This window comes from Poromitra crassiceps, assembly GCF_964638095.1.
Source record: "Poromitra crassiceps genome assembly, chromosome: 3".
NCBI lineage: Eukaryota > Metazoa > Chordata > Actinopteri > Beryciformes > Melamphaidae > Poromitra > Poromitra crassiceps.
The window spans coordinates 80,778,190-80,796,657 of record NC_139625.1 but is presented as its reverse complement, the minus strand read 5'-3'; the positions used below and the strand labels follow the sequence as shown (position 1 = coordinate 80,796,657).

Below are 18,468 nucleotides of genomic sequence, written 5' to 3'. Positions count from 1 at the left end.
TGCATATATTTTATTATCCATTATTTACACTAGATTCGGAATTTATATTTAATGCAATGATTGCACTGAACATTATGAATTTTCACCATCAATATTTAAAGGCCTACATCAGTGGTCAGACATTAAAATCTTTCTTTGTGCAATCTAAATAAAGGCTTTTTAACTCTATCCCACCTTAGCACCTTTGCTGTTGAAGCATTAGTTTTTCAATAATCTAAACCCCTTTTATTGTGAAAAACCAAATCGCCTAACTTCCCATCTATCGGTTTGCTTGAAGCGGTTCTCTCCATAGATATAAACATGGTTCTCTTCCAGGCTGGTCCTCATAGGAACTGCTAGGCTGACTCCACCCGCAACACACACACACACAGGTTGTTGTTGATGGGCTGTACACTGCACAAAGCAGGTTGTTGATGGGCCGCTCCATCCTTTATTTTGTAGAATTATGGATGTGCTGTTTTGTTTGTTTTAGAATAAATATGCTGTAATGGTTGAATCAGTGAATGGATAGTGTAAATAGACAGTAAATATCAAAAGGGAAGCATCCACCAATGTAAACAAAAATAAGCATTAATTTGCACTTTTCCACCTTGAAGAGACACTATCATTATACATCTTATATCAGTTTCACACGACTTAATATTGATATACTATAAATTCAATGAATCCACGACTTGACAAAGGCCACCAGGCGTTACCTATTTGACGTTATCTGTCAAATAAACGTTATGTCTTTGCATCTAAGCCAGAGTGCGCGGTTACCTCTTTTTCTCATCATACTATAAATTCATGTCATGTACATTTGTCAGCCAAATGAGTTTGTGTGGTTTCATCCTGCACTAAATTGACAGATACATTTGTAATATTCATGAATGTATAATGGCTTAAGCTGAATATCATTAAGGTTGTAATGCATATGGATGATTTCTAACAGCGTAACCAACCACTGACACCCAAATTCACCATGTGTTTGACATCATTGAGCATGTGACAGTGGCCTGCACATAGGAAAAGACTAAACTGACAACTTGATCTGTCGCACTGAGACCAATTAGTGCTGGATGGTGAAGTGAGAGGAATGGCAGGCAGACTAAACCCAGAGATCACGTCAACTAATCACTGCTCTCCCCTGTTCATCTCATCAGAGACTCATCAGGAGAGCAGCGGCCAATCCCATCGCTCCATAAACACAGCAGCAACACAAACAAAAATCACGCTCAGGCCATTGCCCTCATCTTGTTAACAATAGCCTTTTTTATTACAAAAAAACAGCATACATTAAAAGTTTTGCGAAGGGAATGCAAAGATGTTATCAAAACCAAGCATTGTCCCTCATATTGTCATTTTAAATTAAAAAAAATGTACAAAAGTGCTTACACGGTGCAAATAATAAGTAAAAGGTCTATAAAAGAGGGGGTAAAAGGAAAAAAAAAAAACATTTGACATTATATTCAACTTGTAAAAATGCAGCAGAGCAGGAGCGATGTGACTATATTACATAGCAGTAAAAACAACCCAAAAGCTGCTCAGGAAAGCTTCACTAGCTAATCCTGTTGGGGAGCGGGGGTCCCGCTCGCAGCAGGGCCGCACCTGTCTGTTAACACAGTCTGTAAATCCAACATACCCTAACGCTTAGAGATTAATAAATAATGCTTAAATAACCCACGTGGAACATGGGTTTCTGTTTAAACTTGATCTATTAGTCTGACTATAGAGCTTGTACATCTTCTCCCGTCGAGCCTATTGACGTTTCAGCGACGTGCTATAAGACTTGGACATTAAAATCTCCCGTTATTTGCTAATACTAACGATCACAAATACCTTGTGAATTTAATTTTAATGGCACTTTACCCCCCAATAACACCTCTAGATACCACATTTCTAACAGTCCACCATCTGTGGAAAAGTGGGGGGACAGGCTGAGTTAACGATGTTCATTTGAGCTTTTATTGTTTGTTTTTCGCAACATTGGGCTCAAGAAAAGTTCCTCAGCGTTGCAGTGAAGGTGTTGCTGGTGTAAGGCGACTTATAGATCCGTACTGAACAGAGAGCTGCTTGGAGTAAACCCCGTCCTCTTTTACTGACCTGGGCATCCTGTGATCGGTAACAAACGCTCTCTGTAACTTGTTCTCCAGTCAGTTCCCCTTGACGCAAAGCTGCCTTCTTGGTGCAAGGCTGTCATACTCTCCCAAAAATCGAGTCGTCCGTCAAAAATCTCTGAGGAAGCTTCCAGTCTTCTGGGATAGGATCAGTAACTGTTCTCATCTCTGGGAAGCTTCCAGTCTCTGGGATAGGATCAGTAACTGTTCTCATGACCTGCTAAAATGTAGAGGTTGCTCAGGGCTGTGGGGTTGTCCGTTGGCCGGCTCTCCAGGACCACCACCCTGTCAGAGAAAAAGAGGTGCGAGGGTCAGGAAAAATCTGTTAAGACGTACACAAAGAGGGCGGCTGTGTCACCATTACAAATGTAAACCAAAGTTGGAGAGACTGGTTGCACCTGGATAAATATTCACTGTTAAATTGGCAGTAGAGCTGAACAATTACTTTAAAAAAAATCAAAAAACTTGTCAAGAAAAACTTGATGATATGAAATGCAGTTTTAACTCGTAATGACTAATGGCCAACTTTGGTATTGTTATTTGTAGAAAAGTAATCTGCTTTGCTCTTCAACAACAGAAAGTGTTTCAGTAGGAAACCTGCTGATCATTCGATTGCATTGAAAGCAAATCAGGAAATTTAAGCGTATTAATGGACATGGAAAGCCTGCGGACAGGGACCTGCAAGCGAAGCGGCACGTTACAGGACAGTGAGATGACAGCGAGTTCATCTCCAGATGCCACCCAGCTCATGGAGGTGACAGATGAGCAGGGGTGAGGAGAGGAGCTACAGTCCTCCATACTGTCCCGTTCCATCAGATGAAATTACAGAGGCATGGAGAGACACTCAAACCAGGCTGGCAGTGCCCAGGTGGCGGTGAATAAAACATGGGAGGCTGGGCAGAGCGCGGCGCCGCTCCGGTGCCACGGGCTGGGCCGGGTCCAGGGACCAGCACCCAGGGGAACCCATCTGTAACCGGGCTGGTGAGAGACTCCTTCTCCAAGCATGCTGTGAGTGTGTTTGTGTGTAGGGAGCAAATCATAAAAAATCACAACCATCGCACCTTTCTGCCTGCTGGGATGACAAGCAATCTGTGCAGAGGCAAAGCTGATGTTAACTACTCCCTAAAGCGTCCAGGTGGCATCTGCACTTCTGTAAATACATGTTGGGAAAATGTGTCCTCACTGGAAACGTGTGTCATTCTATTATGACAAGTGTCAAATGGTTAAAATCGTATCTCCCACATTTGCTGCTTTGTAAAAGACAGAACTAAGTGCCAGGGAAAATGTATTTTCTGATATTGTGAGAACGGAGAGAACGTGTCAAAGATTCCTTCTTTCTCAAGTGACCTTGAAATGTTGCAAACTGGGAGAAGTGCCTGCAGAGAGAGAGGGGTCTAGCTCGAGGAGTGACCAGAGGGACATCAGGGGATGATACGTGTGAGACCCAGGTGAGACCCAGGAGGGTCGTAGCAGCCTGGGTAAACCCAGCCTTCAACGTGACATCACAGGCTATGCCTGTAGCGTAAGTCTTCCGTGACTGATAGTACATAGAGGTCACATGGAGGCTGGGTTTACCCAGGCTATCCTCTGTAGAAGTCTGAGGATTTTGGGCCTCAGCCCAAATGTCTTTAGGCGTCTTGAGTCCGTGTAGTCGCTGTTGGGCCTTTTTGACGACAGTGGCGGTGTGGCTGGCCCACGTCAGGTCCTGGTGGATGTTGACTGCCAGGTACTTGAAGCTGTGCCGTTGATGGTGACTGGAGGGTGAGTCTCCCTCCTCTTCCTGTAAGAAGATCTGGGATCTTCTTATCTAAATCCCATTTCTCTGAGATCCCATACTGGGATCATTCCTTCCACAATGACCTCCTTGGTCTTATAATACACGAGTAGTAGTGCTGATTTCAAAGACAGTTAAACGAGACAAGTGATGGGTGTGGAGAGAGCCTACCTACCCAGTTTAGTTCTTGATTTTTCCCCCTTTGTATCTTACGAGATGAGATGTTTTAGTAAGTCTCTTTGTTTTGTTTTCATCTCACCTTCACTCTGTGTTTGATTATTTTGTATGTGCAATAGCTTATCATGCTGCTGCTCAGCGGCTCTCCCTCTCCTCTCTCGCATGCAGGCAGGCAGAGTGAGTGAGTGAGTTGCTATGGTTCCGGGGCGGGCTCTGTGTTTCTGCCCCAGAAGCCGCACTTCAACGTGAAGTCAAAAAGGAACTTGTCGTAATAGTTGTCAAACTAGGCGAGAAAATACCAAAAAGACTGGCATGCTAGTCTTTTCGTCGGGGCGTCGTGAGGCGTCCCAGATGCCAAGATGCTGGTCTTTGATGATGTCACACTACAAGGAGGTAAAGACGGCGTTCGTCGTTCCCGACGTTCATATATACGGGCCCCGACGCTGTAAATGTGTCGCCGGCGACCAAATCATTTGAATATAGGTCTGACTTTGTGTCGTCTGAGTCCGGCATTAGCTCAACTACAGATGGAAATATTGGTACCAACCTGTCAGATCCAAGGAGGCGGAAGACTCTGCTTGGATCAGAAATCTCCTGGGTCACCTATGAATGAAGAAACACAATTTGCTTGAGGCTGGGTTTTCTGAATCAGAGGTAGTGATGGTGATGGAATGTTGAAAAGCAAGAAAGATGACATCATAGATATTACAAATGTGCATTCTCAGGGCTGTACATTAACTTGTTTTTACACATACTGTAGCATGGGTGCTACAGAGGTTGATAGTTAGGCCATCAAATTGGAGCACGCATATAAAATGTATGTTGGCATGTCTAAAAACAACCACAAGTAGTGACTTGATCACTTAAACAGGTCTGTGACTGGCAAAGGAGATTCATGTTGCATACAGGGCTCACAAAATCCAAAAATTAACAAGAAATGCGTTTCAAAACAGTATCGCACGTGTGCTATTGCGCTAAATTAATTCATAGCACGGAGCGATTTTTTGGTAGCACGGTGTACATGTATGTAGCACTGTACAGCCCTGATTCTGTTCTTTTAACTAGAAAATAATGATTATATTCCTGTAATTGGGAGCCTAATCCAACAGATATATTTTTTTTAAGACTGCAGGTGACTGAGTGTCGTCTCCAGGGACTCCGTTACTGTGTGTACAACCCTGGAGCTTACCTGTCTAAGTCACAAGATGTGGATGATAATAGCACTGACACTTCCCGAGAGGAAGGAGGAAAAAAGCCCCTTGAAAAACCACTCCGTCACGTGATGACAAGTCACCAAACCACTCCGTCACGTGACGACAAGTCACCAAACCACTCCGTCACGTGACGACAAGTCACCAAACCACTCCGTCACGTGACGACAAGTCACCAAACCACTCCGTCACGTGACGACAAGTCACCAAACCACTCCGTCACGTGACGACAAGTCACCAAACTGCACCAAAACGTGTTGACAAAGGGCAAGGTCATCCACGTGCAAAACACCTGCTAGGCGTGAGTCCTTGGCGTCTGGGAGAGATCTGATCCGTTTAAGTCCCGTGGAGAACAAGACCTCAGGTGTTCAGAGAAGCACCCACCGAGGCAAGCACGGATCAATAGGCCCGCCCCCCTTGAATGCCTCGGCTTTTCAGAGGAATCATAACGAGACGTGGGCTGAATTATTTAGCACTGCTGCCTGTTGTGCCACGCCTCTCATTTATGATCACGCATTAATTTTTCATGGCAGCTGACATTTCAAAAATCCACGCTGTGGGGGGAAACTGCCAAGCAGGGACTCGGCCAGCAGACCTTCTGTTTCACCCAGGACCAAGTCCGACACGGCGAGCTTTGAAAAGGGTGGCCCCTATCGCCGTATCACTTTTCATAAAAACAACATGCTTCACCTCCCCGCGGTCTCTTGAACTTGTATTGTGCTGCCGAGCGCGACGCATGATCGGGTTAAGGTGAAATCCCCCCATGAAAGGTGGACAAATTCATTAGCTCGGGTCGGCACACAGACACACTTTGTCTAGCTCCACCTGAGGAGCTAATCTCCTGGGCTCATCTACAGCATGTAGCCATGCATGTAAACAGCCAGCACACTCAGGGTCAGCATTGACAACAGCACGTGTAGAACAAACACTCCTGTATTCAGGAGGTGGGAAAAACTGCATTCACCGGGGCCGGTAGACTGAAAAATGACACCTACCTATTTTTGGTGTCAATATTGTTTTTCAAGCATCAAAAGCTGTTGAAAGGCTTAGAAAAGCTTGACCACGTTGGATTCTTATAACGAAAATACATTTTCTATGAGTCTAATGACAAAGCCAGTAGAGTGTAGTCTGATAAATAGGGCACCCTAACCCTAGATATAAACTTAGATCACTGACCACTTTCTCCATGTGCTCTTGTCCATCACAGATTCATTCTATTATTCTGACTCACTCCCCCCCCCCCGCCCCGAGAGACTATTGTCTCTCGGGAGACTATTGTCTCTCGTGATTCTGAATACAGCTGAATCGCGTGTTCGTCCAAGTAAAACTCTTTTTACAAGGATTTTACAAAAACATCTGCGGGGAAGTGATGGGAATGACATCCCGGAAGAGGGCGTGACTTAGGCACACTTGACCTGGCTTGTTGGGCGTGGAGCCGGGGGTAGGGGAGGGGCTTAGGCTACATCCTCTCACGCTCCTCTCGTACTCATCCCGTGCCAGAATGCACGGACCCACGTCACTTAAAGGTCCCATTCCGTGCAAAAGCTGTTTTTACTTGTAAATGCATATATACTGCTGTCAGCCCTCCCTGTAATGAGTGGTCACACGCTCAGAACTGCCACAGTTGGATTTGTCCCTATCCAGCGTCCCCCTGCAGTCTCCTCCAAGCCACACCCCCAAACGCGTCGTTTGCCCAGAGAGGAATCTGGAGAGAATATCGACGTCACTAGCTTCCTCCTGCATACTGCGCGGGTCCCTCTCACACAAGCTACCTGCACCATTTAGTCTATAGCCACAAAATTAACACTTCTAGCTGGAGCGACGCCAACTGTACGTGATCCAGCAACTGCAGAGGTGCATTCGGTAAGCCTAGGCATTTTGAGATGTCCTCTTTAGCGTAGTAACCGTTAAGTTAACGATAACTCGCAACCTAGCGTGCTGGTCCACAGACGCTAATCTGATTGGCCGCTGGGAGCCTGGGGCGGGCTCTCCCTCAGCGGCCAATGGGAACTGTTAGTTCTGAATATATTATAGAAACAGGCCATTCTTGGGAAGCGACCAGATGAGGAAGTGAGAACTCCGTCACAACAAACGGGGTTGCAATATTTTCGACAGATTAATCCAGAATCATGTTTTATGGACCAGAGACACACGTTTTTAAGAGGTTACAGCTGCACGAATTGGGACCTTTAAAGAAACGGCGGCACCACTTAAAAAAAAAAAAAAAAAAAAAAAAGAGGTAATCTCACACAGAAGATCATTTACGGTACTTCCTTGCACACGCAAAAAATGTAAGCAAAGAAACGTATCAGGGGGATTTTTTTTTTTTTTTTTTAGTCAGTATGTCGATTGAAGTATTAGAACCAGCGTTTGTATAAAAAGCATTTTGTAAGGAGTGGACACAGCATGCCATGGGGTTATGGGCTATTTTACCTCGTTGGACTTGAAGCTCTTTCCCTGCATGCCATGTTTCCAGAAAGCCAGGACGCTGTCCTGAAGGCACACTGTCACACAAGAGAGGCCATGTGTCAGAAGAGAGGCCATGTGTCAGCACACAGAGAGAGAGAGGCCATGTGTCACATGTGTCAGCACACAGAGGAAATCAAACAGCATTCAAAGCAGTCACCGGAAGACATCCAACTCAATGAACAAGCACAGTATGTGTAAGCAGCACTATGCTATATACAGTAGGCTGAGTTTTCACAAGCCCCTTTCAGTTTCATAAACAGAATAAGCAAAATTACTGGATCAATTTCCCACCAAATGTAGTGGTCCTCCAGACTTGTTGATCATGTGATTATGTAGAATATGTACACAGTATTTTTTTTTTTTTTCCCTTTAAAAGAGAAGGGATTACAGTTTCTGTTGTCTGGTCTCATTCTGCACATGAACAGGATATATACAGTGGGTTCAGGCAAAACGGCAGTCTTCATGCATACTAGAGCTGCAACGATTAATCGATTAGTCGATCGACAGAAAATTCATCAACAACAATTTTGATAATCGATTAATCGTTTTGAGTACAATTTTAAGAGAAAAGGTCTAAATTCTCTGGATCCAGCTTCTTAAATGTGAATATTTTCTGGTTTCTTTACTCCTGTATGACAGTAAACTGATATTATCTTTGAGTTGTGGACAAAACAAGACATTTGAGAGCATCATCTTGGGCACTGGGAAACACTGATCATCATTTGCTACCATTTTCTGACATTTTATAGACCAAACAACTAATCGATTAATCGAGAAAATAATCGACAGATTAATCGATTATGGAAATAATCGTTAGTTGCAGCCCTAATGCATACCAAAAATTGTCTGAAAGCTTACCAACAGATCCAATGCAGAAATCAAAGCTGAGCTCAGATGCCAGTTTTTTGTTAGACTTCAGTTTGCCCTGGAGATTGACAATCTTCAAATTTTCTGGAGGAAACATGCAGAAGAGAAGAAGATTTGTACATGTGGAGTAAACACAAACTGAGACAGAATTGGTTCTGTTAAATATCGATGTCATTGGAATAGCAGCTTACTTGCTACCAACAACAACCGTCCTGACAACTACAGTACCAGAGATCGGCATATGATAAAGCTATATTAGCAACTTTCCCCCGCAATACAATACAGACAGTTGGTACATGTGGAGTGTACTTTCATGTCCTTAGCAACTCTGAGGTTGTACTTACGGTCCAAACACACCAGAACTGTGTCTCTCTCCAGCTGGGTGACATGGATTGCATCCACCTGCTGATTGGCTGTGGGAAGACATGTCCAAACAGTCAGACCCCCTGCTCGGTAAAGTCCCATGGAATGTACCCCTTTCTTTACGGTTTCATTCATTACAACATCTTTACTATTATTACATTTGACCCTCAGAGAGAAGGTTCTCTGTGCTTCTCATGTGGAGATGGAGACCGCAATAGTGACAGCATATTTCTCAGGTTGAGAAAAAGTTAAGAGTGGAGAGAAAACAACACTGTGCCAACAGTGTTGAAGAGTCTTAGTATGGAACGTTCCTAGATAGTACCCATCTCTCCGTCTAAGTATGCGTGTGTGCACTGTGACTTACTTGCTCCCATCTCTGTGAACCAGGAGGAGCAGGAGTTGAGGTTGATGGTCTCGAAGCGGACCACCTGGCCTGGCTCTGTGCCCTTGCTGATGGCCACACACACCATGGGGTACTCCTGCTCTGGGACCACCAGCATCTCAAACACCTTCAGCGGGCTGGGAAGAGGGAAGTCAAAGTGCTGCAGCAGGAAGAGAGGGCACACATCACGCTTAGTGTCAAGAGGTGTTCTGAGGGAAGATTCCAGCCTTAGACATTTCTTTTCATTGTGTGTAAAACAGTACAAGATTCTACAGTCCTATGTTTTAGTAGCATAAGCTTGTAAAGTTCTCCTTCATATACAGCTAGAATGTGCTCTTTGGGGGCAGGGGGGGGGGGGGTTGTATGGTACAGACTTGCAGTACAAAAGAAAAGACATGTAGGCCTATGAGGACATTTGCTGGAGTAAAAATAGTTTTTATCCCTTTGAGCAAAATAACAAACTGACCTTGATGAGCATAAACCTCTGCATGGGCTCATACCACTGCAGCAGGACGATGCCAGACTGCAGCGCTCCACACAGGTACTTGTGGCCTGTATAGGGGTTCCTCACTGTGAAGTAAAGATGGGAAGGCGGGAACAACGTGAGTGAATTAACAGTTGATATCGGAGGAGACATACATTTAAAAAAAACTGAACTAGGAGAAACTTGATCCGTTAACAAGTCCGAGTCTTTAACTTCCGAGTCCGAGAAGCTTGAGTCCAAGTCCGAGTCATCAGTGCTCCTGTCCGAGTCGAGTCACGCATCCTGAACATGAGTCCAGGATCGGCCTGGAGTCGTACAAACCTGCTCCAAACTATGTTTGATTAGTGAGGAGACGATGGCCATAGTGTATTGACTTAGCTCACAGACCATTGATAGAGGAAAAAAGAAAGATGCAAACAAACAGCGGTTGGGAAGGAGAAGCCACTCACCGATGCAGCACTTGTGACAGCCCTTTGTGTCCGGGATCTTGGTTGTCAAGGCAAACCTCCTGGGGACAGAAAACAGTCAACTTGTGACCACAGTCTTCAAAGAGCTGATGACGTCTAGAGTCAGGGAAGTGGGCCAGTGGCTCTCATTTTCTTCCTGATTTTCCATTCTACCTCAGTAGTTACTTGGTTGTTCCTTGTTGCACAGTTTGTCAAGTATTTGACAGTATACAAGTAAAGCAGGTTGTTGCTGTTAAGGTATTTGACAGAATACAAGTAAAGCAGGTTGTTGATGTAAAAAGAGCATGCATGTATTTGACAGTATATAAGTAAAGCAGGTTGTTGCTGTAAAAGGAGCATGCATGTATTTGACACTATACAAGTAAAGCAGGTTGTTGCTGTTAAGGTATTTGACAGAATACAAGTAAAGCAGGTTGTTGATGTAAAAAGAGCATGCATGTATTTGACAGTATATAAGTAAAGCAGGTTGTTGCTGTAAAAGGAGCATGCATGTATTTGACACTATACAAGTAAAGCAGGTTGTTGATGTAAAAAGAGCATGCATGTATTTGACAGTATATAAGTAAAGCAGGTTGTTGCTGTAAAAGGAGCATGCATGTATTTGACACTATACAAGTAAAGCAGGTTGTTGCTGTAAAAGGAGCATGCATGTATTTGACAGTATACAAGTAAAGTAGGTTGTTGCTGTAAAAGGAGCATGCATGTATTTGACAGTATACAAGTAAAGCAGGTTGTTGCTGTAAAGGTATTTGACAGTATACAAGTAAAGCAGGCTGTGGTTATAAAAGGAGCATGCATGTATTTGACAGTATACAAGTAAAGCAGGTTGTTGTTGTAAAAGGAGCATGCATGTACTTGACAGTATACAAGTAAAGCAGGTTGTTGCTGTAAAAGGGCCACCCCACCTACGCACATGAATGAGGGGGAAATAAAACGTGTATATATATATATATATAGCATATATATATTTTTTTTATGAGTGAGGTGAATATTAGATAGTGAGTAGCCTATATAATCTGCAATAAATATGTAGATTCATAATGATCTACATGTGTACTGTTTTGGGTCAACTACTTTCTGCCACGGACGCCGACGGGCACTTCCGGCTTCCACCAGTGCTAAGCCAGGATCTGTGTAAATTGCACATGCGCTGTTCGCTCTCAAAACAAAGGGATTCGGGGCGATTCGGGGCGCTGGTAACTAGCGACCAGGTGGAGGTGGGGCCAGGTAGAGCGACGGCAATGCATTCTTGAGGACTCTATTTGCATGCACGAACGTGCTTTCCTCATAAGTAATGTAATGTAACTCATTCACATGCTGTGGCAAGTCCTTCTTCCAAAGTGTTTATGCCATGTGCTTTTCAAGTAAATATGGATGCTAAAGGGAAGTTTGATGTAGAGATCAGAGGGCTGCTGACCAGGTTACTGTCTATTTCTGTAATCTGCTCCGTGATTTATATGCCTACTAATCTGTTGCCCATATGATTCAGAAGTAGGCTACTAGTAGGCTAACGTCCGTTACTACTTGCTTGATTTAGGGCTGGAGTGGATGATAATTCAATAGCCTATTATTGTTTGTTGTCTTTCAGTAGAATCATCGTGATGATATGAAGTTATTTTAATAATGACATTTCTGCTGTCTAAATTGATGATGACAAGCAAATGTTACTTAGGTATGGCAGGAATATTATTTGAAAATGTAAGGTTTGTTTGACATCACCATTCAGTTCAATGAGATGAACACTGATTTTGAATACGTGAAACATATGATATTGATATTGAGAATAATCCTTATGATTATCATATTGATTTCAACCCCATTGTCCAGGCCTATATTTGGTATAGCCCTCCCTGGACAAAAATGCACCAGCCACTACAGTATACAAGTAAAGCAGGTTGTTGCTGTAAAAGGAGCATGCATGTATTTGACAGTATACAAGTAAAGTAGGTTGTTGCTGTAAAAGGAGCATGCATGTATTTGACAGTATACAAGTAAAGCAGGATGTTGCTGTAAAAGGAGCATGCATGTATTTGACAGTATACAAGTAAAGCAGGATGTTGCTGTAAAAGGAGCATGCATGCATAGAAAACCTTCTAGCCAAGACTCTCAGCTGGGATCTCAGATCTCACCTGGGTAACATTCTGTCTGGGAAGCGGTGAGTCTGGAACTGAGCAGCCAGGCCGGGCTTCTTCAGCTGCTCAAACAGACCGATGAGATTGTGCGAGTATAGCTGAAAGGTTTTCCCTGGAGCGGAGTAGAAAAATCATCAGTTTCATGCATCAACAAACACATTTAACACAATTAGTAAGACAGACAGACAGACAGACAGACAGACAGACAGTACTGACTATTCCTCAAGTATTTCCTATTATATGTTTGTGTGATTTGATCAAAGACAGAAATAACACATTTAAAATTGTGACAAACACCTTTATGGAGAAAAAAGATTTAGATGATAAAGATGCAAATGATAAAGGCAGGGATTTGGTAGACAATTTGGGCAAGAAATAATTGAGGCAAAGAATGAAAATGTTGATCATGTTACAACAACAAGAAGACAAAATGGAGATATAACAGAAGAACCTCTGAAATAGAATTGCTCAAATTTGCCCAATAAAACCTGGAACCCCCGAAGCAGCGTTCATGTTTAGAAAGGTTAGAGGTGAACAGAGGGTAAAAAAACAAGTGTGATGATGTGAAGCATGATTACCTTCTGATGAAGCCAGTTAGTAGAATATCAAATCAAGCCAGACCAGAGGAGGATGGACAGTGTCCAAGGGAGAAGGAGAGGAGAACAGAGGTTAAGTATACCGAGGGGTAAACTGCTGAAGGTAAAACCCAAAGTAGACCTGAAGCTTGGTAAATAACCCCGTCCCAACTGAGAAAAGGCTTGGGCTCTTAGGATAACTCGGGTTAAGACAGCTTGGAGCAGATGCTTTGCATCATCAAACACTGAACTTGTAAACAGGTTTGTCTTTTAGTGCAGCAAATTGAAGACAGCTCGTGTGCAAATATAAGAGGATTGCAAAGCTTTCCGCTCATCTGTCAAAACAGAAGCTACGTTTGGCTTTTGCAGCAGCAGGCAGGTCATCGTAACCTACCAAGATCAATATGTGAGCCCTTCTCCGGCGGAAGAACAGGCTTTAAAGACGGATGTGTCACTCACCAGTCAAAGGACAGAGGTTTTATTGAGGCTCAGACAAACAAACTGTTCTTTTATTGCCACAGATATGGAGAGATTGTGTTGCAGCAAGATAACACAGACAAAGAAGCAGCAGGTTATGGCAGTGGCCAGTGAAGCAGGCGGCAGGTGATAAGTCCCTCACTTACCCGATAAAGACATCAGGTTGTTGTTGATAATGTACAGCCATGTACACTTCCTTGGGAACAGCTAAAAGGGGAAGTCAAAAAACAAGCTGGGGAGTCAGAATACTCTTAGGCACAAGTTCTTCCTGAAAGGGGGTGGGGGGTAGGTGGAGGTGAGAGACTATAGATTTGACAATTGCAAGTGTGTGTGTGTGTGTGTGTGTGTGTGTGTGTGTGTGTGTGTGTGTGTGTGTGTGTGTGTGTGTGTGTGTGTGTGTGTGTGTGTGTGTGTGAGGGTGAAGGGGGAAGGGGGCTTAGGTAATGTTGGCAAACCCTGGCCAGATCAAAATGTGGGTGAATGATGAGTCTACCTATTGAGTTTCTTTCTGCATTTACAACTGTATAGTGATTCCTATTGGGCTGATTACAAATACAACATTTGATGTTAAAAAAGGCCCTTCAATTCTGTACAGTGTAACAACAGAATCAGATGGAAAACATCCTCCCATTAGATAAAAAAAACAACAACAAAGACACAATGACAATGTTTATTGTCGTCAGTGACTACATTTACATGCACACAATATTCCACTATTATTGAGAAAATGACAATATTCTGAGTTGATAAGGGTCATGTAAACAGCATATTCCAGTTGCATTTTCTGAATTTGGCCTTTTTCAGAATTGAGCATTTTCCGATTAAGACATGTGGGTTATTCCAGTATTATTCGGGTTTTAGGAGGATTCTTTGATCATGTATACAGCGCATTCGGAATATGCATCTCAATCAGGGTTTTTACTGCAGTTTGCGACGCATGTTGCCTGTTTGCAGTCAGCTGATGTGTGCTAGAAAGCTCTAGAAGAGGCGATATAATCATATAATCCATCATCTCTGGGATGCGAAAGAAAAGCCCACATATCTGATCGGGAGGAGATGAGAAACATCGATTTAAAGAGAGATATTTAAAGAGAGAGTGTTGGCGAGTCTGCGAGGTAATAACATAGGCTACTAGCCTACTTTTTATCAAAGACTTGGATGTGCAATTATCGCAACGCCAAACTTTGTAGCAGCAAGCTCCTGAAATGGACCAAGTGATGCTGGTAAGAATAGTGCTGCTCTGTTTATTTTCAACAGAAAAACTCTGCCTACCTGCATCTTTCTCTCTCTCCCTCACGTGTCAGGGAGGGCGAGCTACGGCTGCATGTAAATATTAGTGGATTATTCATTTAGTCGGAATAGTCATTTTCCGAATATGGGCAAAAACCGGAATATTGTGTGCATGTAAGTCAATGATTAGCCCATAGGGGGCAGTATGTCATTCATAGGAACCTTGTTGCTCTCACCTGCTCCATTGTGGCCTCATGCAGCTCATTAAGGTTCAGCGTATAGATGCCATCCTCCGTCCCAAAGATTAGGTATTGGTCTGGGAGGAAACGCAAACAAAAACAAAAACTGTGTGGTTATGCTGTGTGTGTGTGTGTGTGTGTGTGTGTGTGTGTGTGTGTGTGTGTGTGTGTGTGTGTGTGTGTGTGTGTGTGTGTGTGCGTGTGCGTGTGCGTGCAGTGAGTGTGTATTTTGAGTACAGATGGTGGACTTTACCTTTGGTGTCTGGATGAATCCATGATGTGGCACAGTTGATCTTCAGCGGGCAGCCGTCAAAAACCTTCGAGAAACAGGCGCCCATCTGCAACGACAGGCAGACTGATTAGGCAAACTGACTAGAATGTCAGGCAGAGGTTTTATGAAGCTGGAGCTGAGCACAATGTTCATCAGACCACAGGCACCAGAAAGAGGAACAAGCCAGCAACTTAGTGGATCTCAAACTTCTCTGCTCAGCAGCAGTTAAGAGAAAGTTTCATAATAACGTCCATGAAACAGTCCACCAGGAATGAGTGAGGAGGAGTGTGAGGGACAAGACAGCAGAATCACTCACCAGTACTTTAGGAGTGGGTGGCAGGCCATTGATAGCTGGTTTCTAAGGAGAGAGGGGGGGGGGGGCATTGAATACATGCAGAGCACATTTGCAATTATATTAACATGAATTGGCTTATCAATGTTAGAAACAGCTCTAACCTAACAATGTACCAAACAAACAAAACAATCTAAACTGTGTGTGTGTGTGTGCGTGTGTGTGTGCGTGTGTGTGTGTGTGTGTGTGTGTGTGTGTGTGTGTTCTTTCAAAGTCAATTAAATGTTTCAAAATGTATGGATGCCAAATCCCCCTCTTTAACTGTCAGTTTCTGGACCAAACAAAGGGAAAAAACATCATACTTGAGGTTTCAGTGCTCGGTCAGCCAGTTACTTGGACACCGTCCACATATAAAATACAGGCTTCCAAGACCACAGATGACATTTTCCTCCCACAAGCCCCAATGAAAGTGAAGATGAGACGTGTGGCTGGCTTGATTGGGACGCATACTGCACGGTCCCGTAATGTTATGGAATGTGTTCCAAACTCACAGGGAAGTCCTTCTTCTCCTTCCGGTGTGGTCGGTTGGGCGGCGGCTTGGGACTGCCTCCGTTCACACTGCCGTCTGAATCGTTATCTGTGGAGAAAATGAGCAGGCGGAGGAGCGTCACATTGCCAGCAGCCAAAGCATCACTCATATTGTACGATAACACGAAGCATCTAAAGAACAGACACATTTACACATCGGGCTCCCTTACCTTCGCATTTAGATTTATTGGGAGCTTGGAAAAATAAAAACAAGATGCTCATTTAGAGAAATATACTTGATTCAAGAAAACAGAAAGCAATATGAAAAAGGTCCTCGCATGTACAAGTCAATCTAAGACACTACGGGGGAGACGAGAAGCACTGGGACTCACCAGGGTCTGAAGCGTGAGACAGAAGGCCAGGGCTGCTGACGCTGGCGGAGAGGAAGTCTGGGGACGCGTGCTCCTTGTGGCCCTGCTCGGGACTGCTCTGTCTGCGAGGCGCCGCCGCTGCGCTGGGCCCGTTCTCGGAGCTGGGGAACCTCCGCACCGTCAGACAGCTCTCGTCGGTGAGGCCCACCTCGTCTGACGAGCTGTTCAGTCGTGGCTGAGAGGGGATAGAGGTGACGACCAAGCCAAAGTATGAAAACAGAGAGAAACACGGCAATGTACACAGTATGTTTCCCATGTCTTTATGCTGCACCTGAATTGCCCTTCAGGGAGCAGCAGAGATGTATTCAATTGAACTGAAGTGAACATTATGCCATTTGTTTATCCGAGTAGCTACAGTGCGCATACACTTCTAACACGGGCAACCTCTATATGGAATCAACCTAACGCTGGCAGTGTTAGTAATATGTTAAAAACACACATCTAATAAAGCAGTAAGCCCTGAGAGGCCGTGCATTACAGTTCTTAGGATCGAAACCCCCTTAGCTGTTGTAAAATCACTGTAAAGCACAACCTCTCGGGGCTTATTGCTTTTATACAGCCGCTTTTAGATTGGCCAAAAATCCCACTAATATCCACAAAGTACTGGCATTTTTTTCAGTCTAAAAGTTGCCAAGCCGCGCCGTTTAGCCGATAGAGCGACCCTGCAAGTGAGGCGGGTTTTAACGCAACGGCTCTGCACACCATGGTGATGTAAAACTTGACGGTGGTCCAACACATTATTTTCCGACCCTGTTTCTCCTTCTCTTTGAGTTTCTGCCCCTTTTCCAGCATGAGTCAGTGAGATTCAGTGATTCCCACAGGCTGAAATTGGACTTTCTTAACAGTTAATGACTTTACATTGACGGGATATGCCGTCTCTCATGCACAAGTGCAGCCCACACAGCCCAGGCACGTGGACTGCGTCAAGTCATCCAGAATCTAAGTAGGTCGTCCGTTTTAGCGCTTTCAAAATAAAACTAATTCGAGGTCTCACCTTCGGAGGCAGAGGAGGAGGAATTCCTGGCTTGAGGGTTGACCTGAAATGGAAGTAATTGTTTTTTTAGAAAGCTGTGAACTACAGCGACGAATGTTCAGCATGACATTTGAATGTGTAAACATTACTTACAGCTCGACGTCTTCAAAGGCATCTTCCAGGTGGGCGATGTGTCCCCTGGAGGAGGAAAACATGACACTCAGCAGGGAAAACAACAGTCATCAGAGCCAAGCAGACCAAATGTTTATGAAGCGTCCCTTCCTTAGAGAGAAAGGGAGGATGAGTCAGGGGGGGGGGGTGTACTGCTAAATAAAAGGGTGGATCAACTAACTACTCCAGGTGGTGATCACCACATTTTTGTCCATCTCTGATGTCTGCAATTGTTTTACGTTAATGCTTACTATGAGGTTATTATAATATAATAGTGTTACGTTTTACATCATTTTTAAATGGTGGCTGAACCTTAAAAAAAAAGAAAAAGGTTTCACTGTGCCTACTCTCCATTACATCTTTAGGAGGGAGGATTCAAACTTTTGGGATGATTAATTTCTTTATTCTAAAAGGGTAGAGGATCAGATACATGCACATTCTCATCATCAACACTCTCTTACAGGTGCACAAACATTTGCATCGGGACAAAAAAAAGGTAAGTGGACACAACCCTCAGAACTGTAAATGCCATCTGTTTAGCACTATAACAGCAGCAGAGCAGACTATTCAGTAACACATAAAACCAAGCAAAGCTAGCAAACGCTTTGCTTCAAGTCGGACTTGAAGCAAAGTGTTTGCTAGCAAAATCCAGACTGTCTGGTTTGCATGGTTTAAGCCTGCATGAACACGTAATTTTTACTTCAGGTTTGCATTAACATGAGTTGAAGGGCATGTCTGTCTCTTCTTCTAACCCACTGCCTTTCTAAGACTACAAGCATGTATGTACCCCAGCATGTATGCAGCGTCTGGGACTACAGCTATATCACATGCTTCACACCACACATAGCAAATGGAG

General features: G+C 43.9%; 1 protein-coding gene across 2 annotated transcripts in view; it reads right to left on the bottom strand.

The window, feature by feature from the left end:
* Positions 1 to 1,245: 1,245 nt before the first annotated feature.
* The window catches only part of map4k5 (mitogen-activated protein kinase kinase kinase kinase 5), a 56,211-nt gene continuing 38,988 nt past the window's right edge, over positions 1,246 to 18,468 (bottom strand). For both annotated transcript variants that reach the window (XM_083634134.1, XM_083634135.1), the window contains 17 exons: positions 17,595 to 17,639; positions 17,463 to 17,505; positions 16,430 to 16,643; positions 16,061 to 16,146; positions 15,534 to 15,575; positions 15,200 to 15,284; positions 14,944 to 15,023; positions 13,624 to 13,684; positions 12,423 to 12,537; positions 10,276 to 10,334; positions 9,809 to 9,912; positions 9,325 to 9,502; positions 8,942 to 9,010; positions 8,589 to 8,681; positions 7,695 to 7,765; positions 4,598 to 4,653; positions 1,246 to 2,384 (listed from right to left, as the gene is read on the bottom strand). In XM_083634134.1, coding sequence (XP_083490260.1) covers positions 2,297 to 2,384; positions 4,598 to 4,653; positions 7,695 to 7,765; positions 8,589 to 8,681; positions 8,942 to 9,010; positions 9,325 to 9,502; positions 9,809 to 9,912; positions 10,276 to 10,334; positions 12,423 to 12,537; positions 13,624 to 13,684; positions 14,944 to 15,023; positions 15,200 to 15,284; positions 15,534 to 15,575; positions 16,061 to 16,146; positions 16,430 to 16,643; positions 17,463 to 17,505; positions 17,595 to 17,639 — 1,489 coding nt within the window. In that variant the 3' untranslated portion in view covers positions 1,246 to 2,296. The remainder of the gene's footprint in view (positions 2,385 to 4,597; positions 4,654 to 7,694; positions 7,766 to 8,588; positions 8,682 to 8,941; positions 9,011 to 9,324; positions 9,503 to 9,808; positions 9,913 to 10,275; positions 10,335 to 12,422; positions 12,538 to 13,623; positions 13,685 to 14,943; positions 15,024 to 15,199; positions 15,285 to 15,533; positions 15,576 to 16,060; positions 16,147 to 16,429; positions 16,644 to 17,462; positions 17,506 to 17,594; positions 17,640 to 18,468) is intronic.